Source organism: Heterocephalus glaber, unplaced genomic scaffold, assembly GCF_053883595.1.
Source record: "Heterocephalus glaber isolate CG9 unplaced genomic scaffold, H.glaber_assembly_v1.0 deba00001537, whole genome shotgun sequence".
NCBI lineage: Eukaryota > Metazoa > Chordata > Mammalia > Rodentia > Bathyergidae > Heterocephalus > Heterocephalus glaber.
The window spans coordinates 3,399,808-3,418,577 of record NW_028258332.1 but is presented as its reverse complement, the minus strand read 5'-3'; the positions used below and the strand labels follow the sequence as shown (position 1 = coordinate 3,418,577).

The following is an 18,770-nucleotide window of genomic DNA, read 5'->3' as shown; positions in this document are numbered from 1 at the left end:
TGACTAGTGAGGGTAGTGTCGGCGAACCTTTCAGGGCTCTCAATGACACAATAGTGCATGGTGACAGGTGTGCCATAGGTTTGCCACCACTGAGTTAGAGTTTTTCACCAAGGTCTGACTCCAAGGTTCATGCTTCTTCTCAGATGTGGCTGAAGAGATTATATATAGTCAGGGGTAGACGTAATTGAATATTGGGATGATTTCTGTTTAACTTTTACCACATACACATTATATTAAACAATGTCTATAAAAATAGAAACACAAATATGTTCTGATCATATGAGTAAGTCCTCAGACAGCTACATAACTCTAGTGAAACAGCACAATATAAGGACGGCCAGGAGACACAAATACCTCATAAGCGAGTTAGAGGTCAGGCTGGGAAGCGAGAATCACTCCAGGGCAGCTACAACCCGCCTTCCACCAAGCATCTAATTTTACACAGTTCACATATGTTTTCATTTGTAAGTCAGGAACTCTCTTTTAAGATTATTATAAAGACCTGAGTTTGATCCCCAGTACCAAAAAAACAAAAAAAAATTACTGTAAAGAGTAAAATGAAGTTTACATTGAAAAGCAAACTTATAGCATTTTAAACTATTTTCTAGCAACTTGATTTTGAAAGGGGAAATAGCCCCCATTAAAGGATAACTGCATCAGAATTTTAGGTGGTGTCTTTCCCAAGACTCTACTTAGGCGTAAAAAGTATCTCACTCAAAAAAGCAAGCACTTCATCCCAAGGACAGGAAGCAGCCTCTAACCAAGCACTCAGCTGCAAGAGCCTGCACTATAGGCCTGAGAAACTCACTGTGTCCACCTCTCACTGACAGTAAGAAATCACAAGGACCAAACGTGACTACAAGAAAAGAGTAAGATTTCCGAGAATGATTCAACCAAGCCGGCAGGGCCGTACGTGGACTATTACTGAACAAAACACTAAGCAGCTCATGAAGAGAGCACAGGCTCTGTAAAGGACACGGGAACCACACCAGAGCAGAGGCCCCAGGGATCACTCACCACAAGGCTGGGGCCAGCACCCCGCGGAAACCAAATTCTCTGCTGCCCTCGGTGCCATACTCAGATTCTCCTACCTCTAAGCTGGATTTCTCACACGTAAGGCAAGGGAAAGGTGACAAAGAATTAACGCAGGACATATAAAACCATAAAAATTCACTACTGACCCTCTCAAAAAGCGTAAGATGACGGTTGACATGGTAATGCAGAGCGAATCGTCACTGTAAAATATCTCATCCATCAGTCCAGTGTTCTCTAAGACCAGTGAGGGTCCTGACTAGTGTTTATGTTCTTTAAGACATGAAAAGTCCCCCATCCTAGTGATAGCGGGTGAGCCAATCCGAACTTGTTCACAATGAACTGTTGTAGGAAAATAACTTTAGTTACCTTTTTCTCTTCTAGCTCTGCTTTTAAAGATCCCAATTCTTCCTGACATTTCTGCAGAGGAGAAATTTTTTGAAGCATCTGTTCCACTTGGTGATGCAGAGTACTGTTCTCTCTAAAAATGGACAAAAGTATCCACAGTAAATTACTACACATATAGTCTCACGATCTGAGATTTCTAACTTGGAACAAAAAATCTATAAAATCTCTTTTCAAACACATTCCTTCTACTTATTACTAACACAACATTGGTACAGCTTTTAATTTCTTGGAAACAGACTGCTTTTGACAAAAATATTATCAAAAAGCAACTTGAGAAACAGTGTGCCTGACTTCCGGTCCACTGGAGAAGATTTCCAAGAACTGTGTGCCAAGCCCGCTGGCGCATCCAACCTTGGGCCTATTTATTCAAACTAAGTGGCACGGAGTTTTGGGATTTGGTTTATAATCACACTTTCCCTTCTTGTAAGTGATGAATGCAATGAGAACATGAAACATGCTAAATTTTAAGTAGGTCCATTTTAAATTGTTTAAAATGACACAGGATAAACAACCACAAGAAGTCAGATTCATGTAGATAACAGTAATGTGAGAGCAATAAACTTCATCTCAAGGGCAATGTAGTCACTAAAAGTTACTGAAAAGTGAAACACCAGGCTTAACTTAAAAGCCTCAGTAATAAATTCATTTCACTGATTCGATACTTGGGAAAATGCTAATCTTCTTTTACTTGAGCATCAAAGCAACATTCTCTTATAAGAGTCAGTCTAGGTCCTCTTTGTTAGAATCTGTTAGAAAATCTGTGTAATGGCATCCATTCCAAATCAAGTACTGCGACAAATCATCTCGGCAACTGTTAAAACACACGTACGCTGGCTCACCTTCTTGCAAACTGCAGCTGTGAAACTTATTAAGGAAAACACTGAAAATTCAAGCTTGTGATACTTGTCTGGAGATAAAATCCACTTTATAATTATCTTTAAGATTCTATGTTCAATGTACACACAGGCAAGATCATAAACCCTAAAAAACAATATTCATGGACCCATCTATAACATAGTGATAAATCACTTTACTGAGTTATTCCTATGTACTGTAACATAAAACAAAGTCAAAATATCTATTCAAAAAGCTCTGTGAATAATTATGTGACGGACTAAAATTGTAAGAATAAAGACAAAGCAATACGTAACTAACAGAAAATACCTTCATCTCTGTATATATCAGAATCTCCACCAACCTGTCCTCCATTTCTCAAATCTCCAGAGGACAATTGCAGCAGACAAGAGTTATTTATGTACTTACAGAACCCGTACATAACTACTTAAGTAACAAAAAAGAAATGAAGAAAAAGAAAACTACAAAAACCTTCATTTTTATTATTTATGCAATTTGATAACCTCACTGTTCCACCTCACTCTGCCAGTGAAATACGTGAAGACAGCAAAGAATAATTCCTTTACGTTTCATCTCCTAGAAACTGCTATATTTATTTACCTCACAATACAGTACCTGCATGTTTATACACACCTGGCTGCAGCTTCGCTGTTATAGTGTAAGCTTAATGTCAAGAAGTATATTTTATTCTTCCTAAAGGAGAGCAGTCTTTACAGCACACAAGTTCAAATATCTGATAAATAATATCCCCTACCCTTTAGAAAGATTAATAAACAACGGGTCAGAATTTAAAAAGGGCTGAAATAATGCTGAATTATTGTGCAGTTCTTGAAGAAATAATTTTCTCATCTTGAAAGAAAAACACAAAAATCTTTGCTACTTTAGTAACAAAAAGAACCAAATTATATAAGAAAGACATATTAGACCTGTGACACTGGCACCTCAACTGTAGAGCAAATGACTGTATTTCTGAGGTATAATCAACATATACTTGTAGCAAATGCCAAATGTACTTTAAAAAAATCAGTATTTATCTGTGGCTGAGGCAAATATCACATCACAGAACAAAACTCTGGAATTCAAGAACAACTGAAAGTTTTATCTGTTTAAAAGAATGATTGTGATAATTTTTACTTCAACATTTTTGTTGGCAAATTTTAGAAGAGTAAACCACTAACTTTCTTGCTAGATTAAATATGTAATAACCTCACAAAGTTTACACCCTTTCCTCAAAAGGCATATAATGAACACATACTCACCTAATACTGAAATTATTTTCCTATTTAGCTACCTAAAAGTACTTTTAATAATTGTTTCTATACAGCTTTTATAATCAATTAAAAATAATGACAGGCACTTATATTTAAATGATCTGATATACTCAACAAATCACATGGAAAAATTCCAATGACTTCTAGTTTTTAATGTAAAAGGTCAGATACCAAAAATAAAACTAATTACTAAAGTCTGGATTTTATTACTCTGATCTCACACACATAAGTTCAGGTGTGCAGGCCGGCGTCTGCCTAAGTACTTGGGATTTGACTGCTGGGACAGAAGAATCCATCCTGACCCTGGAAATAAAGCTGAACTTCCACCAACCTCTCTAGGTAGGTGTATTTAGTTTTGTGTGAGAAATCTTACATTTTTATGAGAAAGACTTAAAGTAAAGCAACTGTTATCACCAAAAGATACAGAGGGATTAGTTACACATACCTTTGTCTCATGGCTAAGAAAACATTTAACCAAAGCCAGCTCCTCTACAGGTGCTTGCTAAATGCTTTCTGAGGAAATGCTCAACTCTAAGCCTGAGAACTCTGCTCAGATTCTTCGAGGTCTGGCACAGGAACATACAACTACACTATTTCTATAATACTTTGGAAGTACACGCTGATTCTCTACAAATCACAAGAATAATTAAGAACTCCATTTCCTCACATTTGCCATGTTCTCAAAGTGCATTTTATGCAGTTCAAAAATAACACTGAGAATGTGCCATTCCAGTTCTGCCTCTCCCTAAGCCTAAAGGACACATCCTGTGAAGCCACATCCTCAGTACACATGAAGAAAGCCTCCCATTAAAGAGCTGCCGAGACCTTAAGAAATCAGGAGCAGGGACAGAAACACTCAGCACCAGCACCACTGCCACTGAAAGTGGGAACTGCTACCCGGCTTGTGAGAGGCGCTCACTCCAGGAGCCCAGACCCCCTTCCCCCTTCCAAAGGACAGCTTTGAAAGTCTCCTTCACACTTCACACATCACTTTCAGGCATTACACATAAGTAAACGCCACAATGCAAGAGAATTCAAAAGTAAAAGGATATCATCACATTTCTTCTGATATTCTGTCAACAAATTGCTGAAATAAAGAAATGAATTAGGTTATTTTTTAATGTAGAAAATACACCAGGTTAAAATCATGGTGTTTTTCAAACTGATTTCAGATCACACAAGGAGCCTCTTTCCGACATACCCATCGACAAATGTATGCTAAACACATATCAACTTAAATTCTTCAAAGCACTGTACTGATAGATGAGCTTTTAGATTAAAATCTTTTTCATGTAAGTAGCATTTTGGCCTATAAATTCATAAGGCCATTACAAATAATTAAATTTCAGACTAGGGCTATAAAATACTGTAAGAAAAACTGACATCCAGTGTAAAGGTAAAAAGATGCTTAAGACAGAAAACAGCTTTAAGGAAAATTCCAATGCAGCAAAAGTAATGTCCTGCTGACCCCAGAATTCCACTGTGAAGGCCTGTGAGGTTCAGCTTGCTGACAGGACTCATGGGAGTTCATCATAATCAGCTCCATGAATCAGGCCAGCCCAGGGGCTTTCAACCACGACCCACTTCAGCCGGTTCATCAGGGTTACGAAATTCTGCCAAACGTGCAATTATACTTACTCGGTATTGATAATTTTTTGTTTCAAGGTAATTAATGCTTCAACATATTCATTTAAATTCTGAAAGAAAAAAATACAGTAAGATTTAATTTTAACTACTTTAAATGTGATTATTTTCTGTAACATTTATTATAAAATATAAACACCTGGATTAATGTATTAAAAACATAGAAATCTGTAAGTCTATAATTTATATTGTGTGTAACTACACACAGCTCCAGCCCAGGTTCTTCCCCTGATCCTCTTTCTTTACGGCAATGCTTTTATGGCATGAACTGAACCAGAGTTCAATAACTATTAACTATTTTAAGTCACTGATTATTAATCATCAGTTTTTACCCTGCTTGTTTTTGAAAGGAATTAAGAGTACCAGAAAGTTATAAAATAATAAGTAACCAAGGGTGAGGCAAACTAAAATTTACAATGAGGCCAACAATAAGTAAAAAATTCACTTTATAAGGATCTGTATTATATTTAAATTACTATCAACTTGAAAAGGAAAACATTATTATTACACTGTTCTAATGTTCCTAAGATTTTTTAAAAAACTGATATTTTTCTTTTTTTTTTTCTTCTGATATTTTTCTTTAATGGACTCTTTCTTTTTTTGGTACCGGGGATCGAACAGGGGACCTTGAGCTTTCGAGGCAGGCGCCGGAACCACTGAGCTAAATCTCCGGCCCTGGATTCTTTCTTTTAATGTTTCCCTTTTTCTTCAGGAAACAACTACAGAATAACAACAGTTTTAAACATAACTATTACAGACAGCTAAGTTAGATAGAAATACTGCAGGCAGTCAGGTAGGACTGGGCCCCAAGAGAGTCAGCACAAAGGTGCACCACACCACAACTGTGGCCAGAAAGACATCTGTTGGAGACAGGGCCTCAAGATAAAGAAGAGACAACCAGGCCTGTATCCCTCCTCAGAGGACAAACACCGGGCCTAATGAAGCCTAGATAGACGTCAGTCACCCCGGTGGGTGACCAGAGACCTCTGGACCCTAGACAAAGTCTTTGTTCTTTCCATGCACGCTTCTTGCGTGACTTGATCCCAACTGGATCACCATTACCTAAGTGACTGTACTTGTTTATAGCTGGAACTCACGTTGTACCCACGCGGGTTTTGCTGTATAAAACTTCCCTGTAAGTGGGGTTCCCAGCTACCCATTCGGGATCCCACCGCCTCTCAGGAGCCATCCTCTCAATAAATATCTTTCCACTCTTAATCTCCATTGTTCCTAGAATTCATTCTTTGATTTTTAAAGTATATCAGCCATCTAACAGGCTGGGAAATATCATATTTTCATATTTCTTCTCCTGTATCATAACTAACTTATTTTCTCACATTAAATATAATACTATCCAAACTGTGCTCAATTTTCACTGAGTATCCTACAAAAACATTTTTCTAGGTAATTCAATTGATTTTGATAGTATAGCTTTTTCACTTTTGCTGTAGTGCATTTCTTTGCAGTTATTCTAACATATATGTTAAAACAAAGAAATCCTCACGTTAAGTTCTACAAAGCAAAGTGTGGGTTCTCTTGTAATCCTACCCCCTACCAAAAATCCTTTAAAATTATCATAACAAAAAAATAAATAAATAAATAAAATTATCATAACATTTCTGAATGGTTACAGCACATGGAAATACATGTGGACATAATCAATACACCAAATGTACACTGAATTTAATATTTTTCGGTGTTTCCTAAGAGCATGCAATGGATTTTCTTGCCCATTCCTTTAGGAAACTCTTCTAGTTTTCCTGAGGATGAAGTCCAAATCAGGTATTGCAGGAACAGACTATGTGTTTATACAACATGCTTAATGCTGACATTAAACAGCAGGCCACCACCCAGAGCATATTTAGTTTTAACATGTTCATGATAGAGCTATAATTCATATGTTTCACTGCTGGGTGGCTGTAAATGCATGACTGTCCCATTGGATGGCTCAGAGGGTCTGTGATTATAATAACACAAAAAAAGGGCACTGATTGAGCAGACCAGATGTGATCATGTTACAGTTTAAGGAAAATATTAAAATGGTATAAAGAATTGTAACACAGCTAATTTGTGGTATAGCAGTTGTAAATGCATATTATAAACACTAGCGATGGATATTGTTAGATTTCTGTTAAAATTTAGAGAATTACTGATAAAATATTCATGAATATAAATTTCTTTTAATTTAGGAAAATAAGTTTGCTGATCATTGTAATAATTTAAGTGATATGAATAGTATTGATTAATATTTACATTTTGCCAGTAATTATTCAAAATCAAGCAACTAACTAGATTCAATCCATTTATAGACTATTTATTAAATTTATTAGTAAAAAGGCCAATAAAAGTGATTGAATCCTTTTGTACCACCAATGGTACAAGCTGCCGGATGGGACAGTACGCATGTACCACACAGTGGTTCACACCAGTGGGAATGTGTTACTGTGCTTCACTCTCTCCTTTCACTATTAGAGCATTAGGTTACAGCCGAGTTTCTAGCCTTGACGCAGCCTCCCATCCCCGATATGAACAGAATACTGTATTAATTATTCTACGCACCGACTGGACCCTATCTGTCAACACCCAATTGAGGCTGTCTTCCTCACTGGTGCTCACAAGCCAGTGCCTGTACACCTTGCACTGCATCCGGCTTCTCAATAATCTTCGTACAATTAGACAGAAAGTGTGAGGAGGTAAAGCACGAACACTTCTTATGGATAAATAACAGTTTTCTAGACAAAGAACTATTGGGTCACCATTAGTTATGGGTTGAAGAGTGTCCCACCCCCAAATTGTATGGTGCACCCCGCAGCCACGCTTCCCACCTCAGGATAGCTTTATTCGGAAGCAGGCTCGCTGCAGGTGTGACTAGGTTACGGTAAAGCCACACAGGATTCTGTTGGCCCCTATTTCAGGCCTCTGGGGAGAGAGTGTAGATACAGCATCTGCCTTTATTCTCTCCCCAAAATGAGGTAAAACTACAACCAAAAGCATTTTTTTCTCAAAATGCAAAACTGACAAGGTTGAGAAAAGAGGACAGCAGACATTTGCAAACTGGAATACAGATTTGAGAACACTGATGAAGCACCCAAGAAAGCCCACAGTGGAGAAAGTGACAACCCTGCTAAACTTCAACAAGCTTGGGATTCGGGGACCAGGGGCTTCTCAGAGAAAGGCGATGGGGAATGGAACTTTCAGTCAGGCACTGAACTCCAATCCAGTCTGCGCAAAGCCTCAGGGAAACTGGCCCTCTGCCCTCCAGCAGGAAGCCTGATTTGTGAAGGTCTGTGATCAGGACACAGAGGGAACACATGGCGCAAGGGCACGGCACCAAAGCAGAGCAATGAAGTAACTCGACCGCTGCTCCGACAGGCCGCCAGGCTCTCACCATCAAGCTTCTCAGCAGGGCAAGCAGTCCTTCTGCCCTGCATCCCTGATAGGGGACCAACAACCTTGAAGCTAGCCATTCTTCCACCAGTAAACAGCCCGACCAGACCATCCTGGAACGAGGCACGGGGTCCAGAAGCCCAATACTCAGCCTGCACGTCGCACATCAGCACCACCCTCAGTACAGACCCTAAAACAAGCTTGCCACATCAAAGGGGAAGACCAGAACAAGCAAAAGCAACCCGAAATAAACAAGATCTGAAGAAAACTTCAAAGATACCTATTAATGTAATATACAATAAATGATTTTCTATTCATGGAACCAGAAGCTACTTTTAAAAAGGGCACTGAGGCCTCTTTGAACTTGGAGGGGAAAATACTCTTAAAAATTAAATATATGAACACCATTATGATGGCTAAAATAGAAAGATGGACAATAACAAGTACTGGTGAGAAAGTGGAGAAACTGGAACTTTATATTCTGCTGGTGGGAATGTAAAATGGTGCAGAATGGTGCATGCTATAGAAACTAGTTTGGCAGTTCCTCAAAATGTTAAACACAGCTAGCTATGATCAAGCAGTCAGGCTCCTAGGTTATATACCCAAGAGAACTGAAAAGGTATGTCCATACCAAATGTATAACCTAATATTTATAGCACCAATATTTACACTAGCCTAGAAGTGAACTTAATGTCCATCAAGGGGTGAAATAAGGATAGACAGTGCTGTGGTCATACAGTATCACTAGATAATAAGGAATGGATTATACATGCTACAGCATGCATGAACTTTTAAAATTTTATGCCAAATTAAAGAGCCCAGTCACAAAAGGCTGAATATCCTATGAGTCCATTTATATGAACTGGTTGTAACAGACAAACTCAGAGAGACAGAAAGATTAGTGTTTACAAGTGACTGGAGCAAAGGAGACAGGTAATGACAGCTGTTTGGTACACAGCTTTCTGAGAGGGTAGATGAAAATGCTTTACAGTTAGACAGTGGTGATGACTGCGCAACCCTATGGATACACTTACAACCACTGACTGTACATACTGAAAGAGTGGGTTTTATGATAGTAAATTATATTTTAGTAATGCTATTATAGCTCAATTAGAACCAGGAAAGTACAAATCAAAGACTTAAAAGTTTTTATCATAAAATCGAACAAAAGTTGTGAGAAAACAGACACAGACATGAGAAAGGAGGAAAAAAATTTTCTGATGTCAGTGAAAGTGGTTCCATATGCCCAGCAGCAACAGTTTCAGGAGACAATAAGGAAAAGACAGACATCAAACACTGATATTCAAGAAAAATTCCCAAATTTGAAACCAGAGTTTTCAAGTTGAAAAGAAAAGATCAAGCATATGCAATCAAGACAGGATCCAAACCATGAAATATCAGCACAAAATTTCAGAATACTAAAGACAAAAGCAAAGAATCTCTACAAATCCCTAAACATAAAATGAAACTAGTCATAAAGAATCTGGAATCAGAAAGGCTCCAGAATTCAATGTTGACATTGTAAACTAGAGACCTAGAAAGCCAAGTCTTCCAACTTTTGAAGGAATAATAAAAATTCTCAAAGTTTCTACAAACTTGCTTCCTACAGACATCCTTTCTCAGGATGCACTTAACGACAGGAACGTGCTCTGCCAGAAGAACGGAGGAAACCAAGAGAGCAGATGATGCAGTACAGGACCCGGAGGAGAAGAGACCCCTAGGCAGGGAGCGCATCACAGATCAGAGAAGGAGGGACTTTTCCCCCAGGAAGCAGATGGCACATACTCTGGTTGAGCTGAAAGCATCAAAAGATTTGTATTTATATCAAACTGGCACAGAACTGCATGTGTATGTAGTTATTCTGAGAGATGCATTTAAATTACTATTTTGTAAACAGAAGTGATTCTCTTTTTCCCCAATGTCTTTCAAGCTCTTCACTACTGTATCTCCTCTTTCCCACCTTTCTTGCAGATGCCATTCTGTAAGTTCAAAGGCCATGCCAGAAACATGAAAGAAACCTCAGACTCTAGAGTCAAACACATCTGGTTCAAATTTCTTCCACCACCACTTTTTGGCTGAATGACCATGGACCTCTGCCTGCCTAAATACTATTTCCAATTTTACAGATGGGGAAACTGACACACATAGAGGTTAAACAGCTGGCATGCTATCAGCATTAAACAGGATGAGCCGTACAAAGTGTTCAATCTAGTCCCTGACATAAAGCATTCTTCAGTATTTTCAGGATGAAAAGCTAGATTAAGACTATAATTATTAAGTAGGGGGACACAAGAAAACATGCAGGGAAAGAAAAATAACAATGTCCATCGGAGCATAGCTCTGATTAATATGCAGCCACGGTGTTAAGCCCACACACTCACGGAACACATCCTAAGCACACCAAGAAGGTGAGGACGGGGGTACACACAGGTGTGGCACAGCGTGGGGCAGTAAGAGCTCCACCCTCACCTTCCTAAGTTAGAAATCAAACAGTGCCTGAAAGTGATAAAACAGGTGCCATCCCAGTCTATGATTCAACAAAAAGAAAGTACCTTACTGAACACACAAAGTACAATCACCTAAAAGTGGTCCCCTTGAAAGGGGCACAGGTGGAGCTGAGGCTGCAGGCTGTCTTAATAAATTCTGCATGTCTAGTCGTCTCTCTAAACTGTACTCACATAGAGCACTCATAAAAATAAAGACCTAAAATCACAAAACAGCATTACAGAGGGGAAACATACAGTAACCCTACAGCCTTCTAGTCCCCAGCTGACACGACTTCCTAAGGCCCGGTTGGGAGTCAGCTCAAATCTGGGCAGACAGTGAATATTCTCATAGAACACTCTTACCAGCTCCCTCTCCCCCGTGCCAGTCCAGCAACCAGCCTCAGAGCCCTGAGTTCAGCAGGGTGCACCTGGCAGGAGCCCTCAGGGTGCCCCCGACCCACACGCATCCTGCAGACAGAACTCACTGGGTCCAGGCTCCACAGACGGAAGTGAGGGTCCAGGGGCTCCTCCCTGGCAGGAAACGCTCGGGTGCTGTTTCTTTGATAACTGCTTTCTTTCTCAGTATTCCTGCTCCCCACTCTGGCACTTCTGCAGTTCTCAATCACTTTTCAGAAATGCTGGGGACCAGAACTGTTCTAGATTCTAGAATTTTCCCGATTTTGGAATTTTTACATACAATTTACAGGTTGAACATCTTTAATCTGAAAAGCTCCAAAGTCCAGAACAGACTGGATTGTCACATTAGGGATGCTCAACCTGTATTATGTTGTCTACTGGAAAACTGATTTATTCTTAATTTTCTCTTTCTTGTTTTTCTTTGCCTTTGGGGTGATTTTCTCAAGGTACACAGCCTTAATTTATTTATGGACACAATTTCCAGAACACAGTACCCTCTCACTCAAAGCTTTTTCGTTCTCCAGTTACTCTCTGTCGGTAAGACTATTTTCATCGTATCTGTGCAATACCCTCCTGCCTGGCCTCACAGTACACACCTGCACTCCCAGCACGCAGAGCGTTACAGTGAGTTCAAGCCCAGCCTGGGCTGTCTAATGAATCTGAGGCCAACCTGAACTGTACAGTGAGACCCTGTCCCAAACAAATAAACACCAACACCCTCCTGACACCGCTGTGAATCTTCCTGTCCACCCTCTCTCTTAGGAAGGTGAAATCAATGCAGTGGCTGCAAACGGACAACGAGGCAGGGGCTTGCAGAGAAGCAAAGCGCAGGGGTAAGAATGGCGGGACATAAAGAGGGCCCGCAGAGTTGTCCAAACGGTTGCACTAACCAAATACGCAAAATCAGTCCGTAATATGCGTGATAATGGGATAAAGGCTGCTTGAACAAACGAAAGAGTCCACCCTCTATCTGCAGGTTCTGCATCTGTGGATTCCACCAACCCTAAAGAGAAAATATTGGGGAAAAACGATGGAATGAATTTGTTCACTTTTCCCTATCATTATTTCCTAAATAATACAACTCTTTACGTATCATTTAGACTGGATTAGGTATTAAAATTAGAAATATAAGAAGGTGTGTGCATGACACATGCCAATGCCATACTACCTTATTTCCTACCAAGGGCCTGGGAGGCCGGATCCTGGTAGGGAGGAGGGCCCGGGGAACCAATCCCCTGCAGACACCCAGAGGTGCATATGAAGGAGAGTTTCCCAATCGTGCATTACTCACCTTTTGGGCCGGAAGACAGGGGAGGCCACAGACCTCCTGGCCCAAAGTGTGTACAAGGCAGAGCTAATACAGAAGGCCTTAGTCCACTCTCATTAGAAAGGCCTGCTGACCAGAGCAGCCTGTGGTTGGCATCTGGAAATGTGCATTTCTGAAAGGTTCCCCCCACCATTCTCTGAACTGATAAAAACTGTGCAATGAGATTTATGCTAAACACCTGTTTTCCTTCTAGGAGCCTGGAATCTGGGCATATGGCGGGCAGAGGGTACCTACACAACGAACCCCAATAAATCCTTGGAAGACAATACTTCACATGTGCTGACACAACACACTGCTGGGGACGTTGTGAAATGTGCAACTCTACCGAGAGCCTGGAAGCTCAGGCCTGGTTTCCTTGTCTCATTTTGCTCTGTGCCCCTTCTCTATAATAAATCACTCCCCTAAGAACTGCACAGAGTCCTGTGAGTACTGCTCACAAACCACTGAAACTGGGCATGGCCTCATACTCCCAACACAGTGCGATCCCAAAAATGTCTCCAGGCCTTGCTCAATGTTCCCTGAGGAATGCCAAGCTCTACCCTTTCAACCGGCACAAATGTGAAAGACAAAGACTAGATAAAGCCTAAATGAACGAGGCTGAGGAGTCATGACAATGAAACACAACCTATTCCTGCCAGAAGCTTCAACTAGAAAGGAAGATACTATTCTTGGGCAGGAGAGCAAAATCTGAATGCGTCTCTGGGTTGGAGAACTGCTGCATGATGTTAACATGAGGATGTCAGAAAGGATTCATCTTTCCAGGAAATACACCGGATTCCTTCTACTTTGTGCTTCCTCTATCATAAGCCGCTTCTCTCCAAGCCTTTGCACAACTTATTTCCTCGGTCTACACACTGCCCTCCGCATCTCTTTCGTCTTCATTAACTCCAAATCATTTTTCAGACTTGAATTAAGATTCACTTCTTCTGGGAACCTGCGGAGGTCACACAAGTCCCTGCAGGTTGCCTTCCTTACACTGTAGGGCCTCCCCCACCAGGATTTATTTCATCACATGTATAGGAAGGTTGCTTCTTTTCTCAACTGCAACCCCAACTAGAGAGCTTCCATGCGTGCCTCTTCTGCTTATGACTGGATGCCAAACCACATGCCATTAATAAACACATCAATGATTGGAAAATGAATGAATTACAATTTTACAAGCATTCCTTGTCACAGAATGATTGGGAAATCCATATGTCTGAGAGAAAATACGTTTCAAGTTAAAAGCAACAAAGTTCAAACTTCTGGCAACTATCAGTGGGAATCTAGTGCAAGTTTTTATAAATAATAAACCCAAATCTGTCCGTAGGGCAGCCAAACACCAAACTGATCAAAGCTAATCTAGTTACATGAGACGAACAGTTTCAAACTGTCATCGGAATTCCCAGAGTGCAGTTATTTTATTCTGCAGTGAAGTCGAGCAAAAGGTGGCACTCCATCAAAATAAAATGACTTACTTCAGCTGACTAGCTTGACTTGCTTAGTTTACATAATATCACCATGGTTTGGTTTCCATGACTACCAAAGTTCTGCAACACATGGACACCGAGCAACAGATGAGTGACAAACCACGATAATCAGTGAGGGTGAGAAAAGAGAGCTGAGGCGATTTACGAGACCATGGAGGGGGCGGTGCATGAAATGCAGTCAGGCTATACACTTCTCCATACAGCAGTGACCTCGGCAAAGGTGATGTTAACGTGTTTATCTGCACCTCTGTGTCTCCTCAACTACTGTAGCTCTTCAACTACTGAGACAACAAGGGAGGAATAAGACATGAAAGGAAGATTTTCAGCGCAAGTGGTGAGGCTTAATTCAGGACACAGACTTGTTAGCTTACTGCTACCAGTTAGAATGAAGTCATAGCACTCACATGGATGCCTTCTATAGGAAAGGCTCCTATATTTTTCTTGAAAATTGTTTCCAAGATCATTAACTTTCAACGTGTGAAACTGTTGAGGAAGATATCTTCTCTCTGCATGTAGTCTCTTTAGTTTCTCTCTCATGCAAAAGTTTAACCCAAGTACAGGGTCATATTGTACTTGGAATGTAATATACAGTAAATGCAGGAATGTCATTCCTAAAGCTGACTAGCTATCCACCTACCAACCGACCAGTGCAACTGCTGCTCCTCACTTCTCACTCTTTCCAATCTTGACTCCCTTTATAACACACTCCCTGTTCAATTCTCCTCTGTCTCCTTCTCTCACCAGTCCATGCTCAGCTGCATCAGCGGAGCCTCATCAGCCAGCTGGTTTTACTCCAGCAGTTTTCAGTTTCTTTTAAGGAACAGAACATACACCCTCATCTCCACCTCACCCCATAAAATTCTTATGATAAACTGCTCATGCAAACCAACATTCTCCATTTCACTAAAAGCACAGCTCTGGTGTGTTAACAGTGCAAAACCTCCACCACTCCCTAGCCCAGGCAGAAATAGGCACAAAACCTCATGGAGACGACCACTCAAGGTTCTCTATAATCTGCCAGGAACCTTCTTCTTTTTTCCCCAGCCTCGCTCAGAAAATTAAAGAACCATCCCAAAGGTGTGGCTCCCAGGGAAGTGGTCTGCAAACTAAGGCCCTCCATACAGCCACACCCATTTTTTATACTTTGCTTTCACTCCTCAAGAGCAGAGGTTGAGCAAGTAAACAAGTTCTCAAAGCCTAACTTTTTATGAACTTGCTGCTTACAGAAGTTTATAGACTGCTAGATGTAGAGAATTAACAGGACTATTTTTCATTTCTGTGCTGAAAACCAACAGTGGGAATGTGGCATAGAGCAAAGGAAGGAGACTCCTTAGGAAGTTCATGCAATAATCTCAGATCAAAGCGGTTCCCATGAAGGTGGAAGCAGGGAAGACAGTGAAAAGAATGTGGACAACAAAGGTATAGCCAAGAGAACCAGGTGGTGGCCTGGACACATGTTGTGAGGGGAAACAGATGCACCGAGGATGGAATCTAGTTTCTGGCTAAGCACCCTGAAGAACACACTGTCTACTTTCAAGATGGAGCCCACCATGCGTTGCTACATTTGTGAAGGAAGATCAGATCCAAGACTGAAAAGCAGTTACACCAATTGTTCTGTGCAAACACCTCCGATGACTCACAGCCTCACTCAGAAAAGCCCCAACCCTTACAATGGTCAGTCCTCCTCTCACCTCTGACCTCATCTGACTTGGAACATTCAGTTCACTCCAGCCTAACCGGCCCTCTTGCTCTGCTCAAGCACACCAAGAAGGCTCCTGCTTCAGCCCACACACCTGAGGCTTCCACTGCGATTTTCTTCCCCCGAGATATCAACAGAGCTCCATCTGTTGCCCCACTGCTCAATCTAACTTTCCCAAGACTCCAAATTCCAACAGCTACGGACTCCTTCTCCTCACCCCTCACTCTCTTCCTTCCCAGCTCTTTGTACTCATCACCTCTAATATAACTAATATATTTATCTTACCCTCTTCCTACGTAGAAGCTCCAAGAGGTCAAGAATGTCTTCTTCACACATTGTAGTAATTGCAGTGCCTAATTCATAGCAGGTGATCAATAAGGATTTTCTGACTTTAGTGAACTGCCTCAAACAATAAAAACAATTTATCAAAGATTCTGGAAAATTCCACTTGGGATTCTGAGATGGAGGGGGGGCATGCTACAAGAGACCTACACAACACAGCTGAACTAAGACAAGGATTTGACTCAGTTTATTTCCTCCCTGCACCAGCAGCGCATTTCCTTCCTCTCCTGGTCCCAACACTGAAAATGTGTGGAATCAGTTCATAAACCCTGCACTTAAAAGTCGAGCTTCTCAGGACAGCCTACCAAGTCTGCGTGCCTTTCTGGCCTCATCTTCAGCCATCTCCCCTCTGCACCATGCTCACCCAACTAGACAGTGTTCTGCCTACCAAAGATGCCCCTATGGACCGGGGATTTAGCTCAGTGGTTTTGCCGCCTGCTGCGCAAGCGCAAAGACCTGAGTTCGATTCCCGGTTCCGTTACTAACTACAGCAATCCCTGCACCCAGATGGCTTTCTGCACACCTCTCCCAGCTATTTGCTCAAATCGCTCCTATCATCTCCACAACACCACACCTGACCATCCCAGTCGAAACACAAGACCATCATTTTAGCATTCTCTATCTTCTTTCCAACACTTAAAGGCTTATAAAGCCTCCCTCATATATATACATCTTACTTGCGAGAGTAGATCGCGCCCACCTGGTTCACCGCACTATCCAGAATGTGTAGAGCTCTAACCAGACAGAGACGATCGCATGAAGTAGCTACGGCAGGAGTGGGTTCCATTCTACCACTAAAGACACTGACAGTACAAAGTTAACTGAAACTCTCCTTATCAGGCAGCTAGAAGGGGGGCTGAAATTTCTACCTGGGACTACTTCCAGGACTCCCATAAGACCTGGAACCAGACCTTGAGCAATCTGGTGTACAGAATACCCCAGGCAGGTGTCTGAAACCTCCAGTCTCTGCATGTCTTTAACTGACTGATCAAACTGACAAGTTACCTGACTTGATAAATTGCTTGATTGTCTTTAAAAATTAAGCTTGGGGCGGTGCATCCGATATGAACCGAAACGCATTCCGCAAACCTCGGAGTCGAATCACCCAGACAGCCCACATGGCACAGAGGAGCACGCCTCCAAGCCACACACACTGTACTTAGGATGGGCCAGACGACCAAAGGCCTCCGAGAGGGAACCTCGCTCAGCACTTCAACTGTCGCTCAACAGCCCCCAAAACCTGCCCTGGGGCGCCGGGGGCTCGCTGATTTCGCCCCCTACCACGATCGCAGCCCAGTGAATTAACTCTGGGTTCCAAGCCTCAACAGAGCCCACAGCAGATCCCCAAAGTCGAGGAAAGGGGAGGCGGGGACCGGGGCCACCGTCCCTGGAGACGTCGCACCTGCTGCAACGAAGTGCAGCCCTGGCACCGCGCGAGGTCCGCCGCCGTCCCGGGCGCCGCCGAGCGAGTCTCGCCCGGCATCATGGTCTCGCCGGGCCCGCCGGACACGCACAGCTCAGGGGCCCGCGGCCGCGGCCCTGCCCTGCCTCTGCTGGTGCCCCCGGGGCCGCCGCCTGCCGGGCCGCTTCCCGCCGGGTCCGGGCTGGTCCATCCGTGCACAGAAGTCCCCGTGGGGCTGGCGGAGGGCTCTCCGGAGTAGAGCCGCCGCAGGCACTAGAGAAGAGCGCTACCCGGCGCGGCCCCCGAGCGCGACGCAGCCCAACCAGGACCCCGCCCCACCCAGGCCCGCCCGCCCCTCCCCGCGCCTGGGGCTACCCGAGACGCTGCCTGAAGAAAACCGGGAAGTGAAGTCGGGCGACGAGGCTGGAAAGACGCCCGCAAAGGAGAAGCCAAAGAGCGTAGAAGCATAAGAGGGGCACTTCTTCCACTGCAAACGGTTAGTCCTCTATTGCTAACTCGTTGTGCGACAGGCTTTCTATAGACACCTAAATCCTTCCACCCTGGAGGCGGAGCCAGCCAGTGACGTAACCCCGCGCCTGCTGGCGTGAGAGGACCCGCGTCCAGGACGGGATAGTACGCGGTTTATAACCAGGAGGGTTCTTGCTGTCCCCAGGCCCGCTCGGGTCTGGCAGTAGGAATGACAGGCCAGGCCGGGCGGCGTCTCGAGCCGTCCCCGATGCTCCTGAGCGCCTGGGATGTGGCCTTCGCCGCTCAGGGCCGCTCCCCTTCGCTCGCCGTGGTCCCTTGCCTTCCAGCCTCGTCCCTCCGTGCTGCTTCCGCGTCCGTCGCTGCGGCAGGTCCCCGGGCCCCCATTGTGGGTGGCGCCCTCCTCCCAGGCCAGCAGAGTGGACGCGGACCCTTGGCCACCTCTCCCACGCCTCTGGGTCCTTATCCAGCCACGATCGTGTATGTTTTCGGGGGAAGGGGGTCACTTGGTGATTCCTGGGTACATTCAGATTTGACCCTCGTGT

General features: G+C 43.0%; 1 protein-coding gene across 1 annotated transcript in view; it reads right to left on the bottom strand.

Annotated features, from left to right (window-relative positions):
• The window catches only part of Ice1 (interactor of little elongation complex ELL subunit 1), a 61,605-nt gene extending 43,539 nt beyond the window's left edge, over positions 1-18,066 (bottom strand). The window contains exons 1-5 of the mRNA XM_004845149.4: positions 17,740-18,066; positions 5,205-5,263; positions 4,619-4,653; positions 2,280-2,298; positions 1,402-1,513 (exon numbers count right to left, since the gene is read on the bottom strand). Of these exons, the coding sequence (XP_004845206.2) occupies positions 1,402-1,513; positions 2,280-2,298; positions 4,619-4,653; positions 5,205-5,263; positions 17,740-17,823 (309 nt within the window). The 5' untranslated portion in view covers positions 17,824-18,066. The remainder of the gene's footprint in view (positions 1-1,401; positions 1,514-2,279; positions 2,299-4,618; positions 4,654-5,204; positions 5,264-17,739) is intronic.
• Positions 18,067-18,770: the final 704 nt, after the last annotated feature.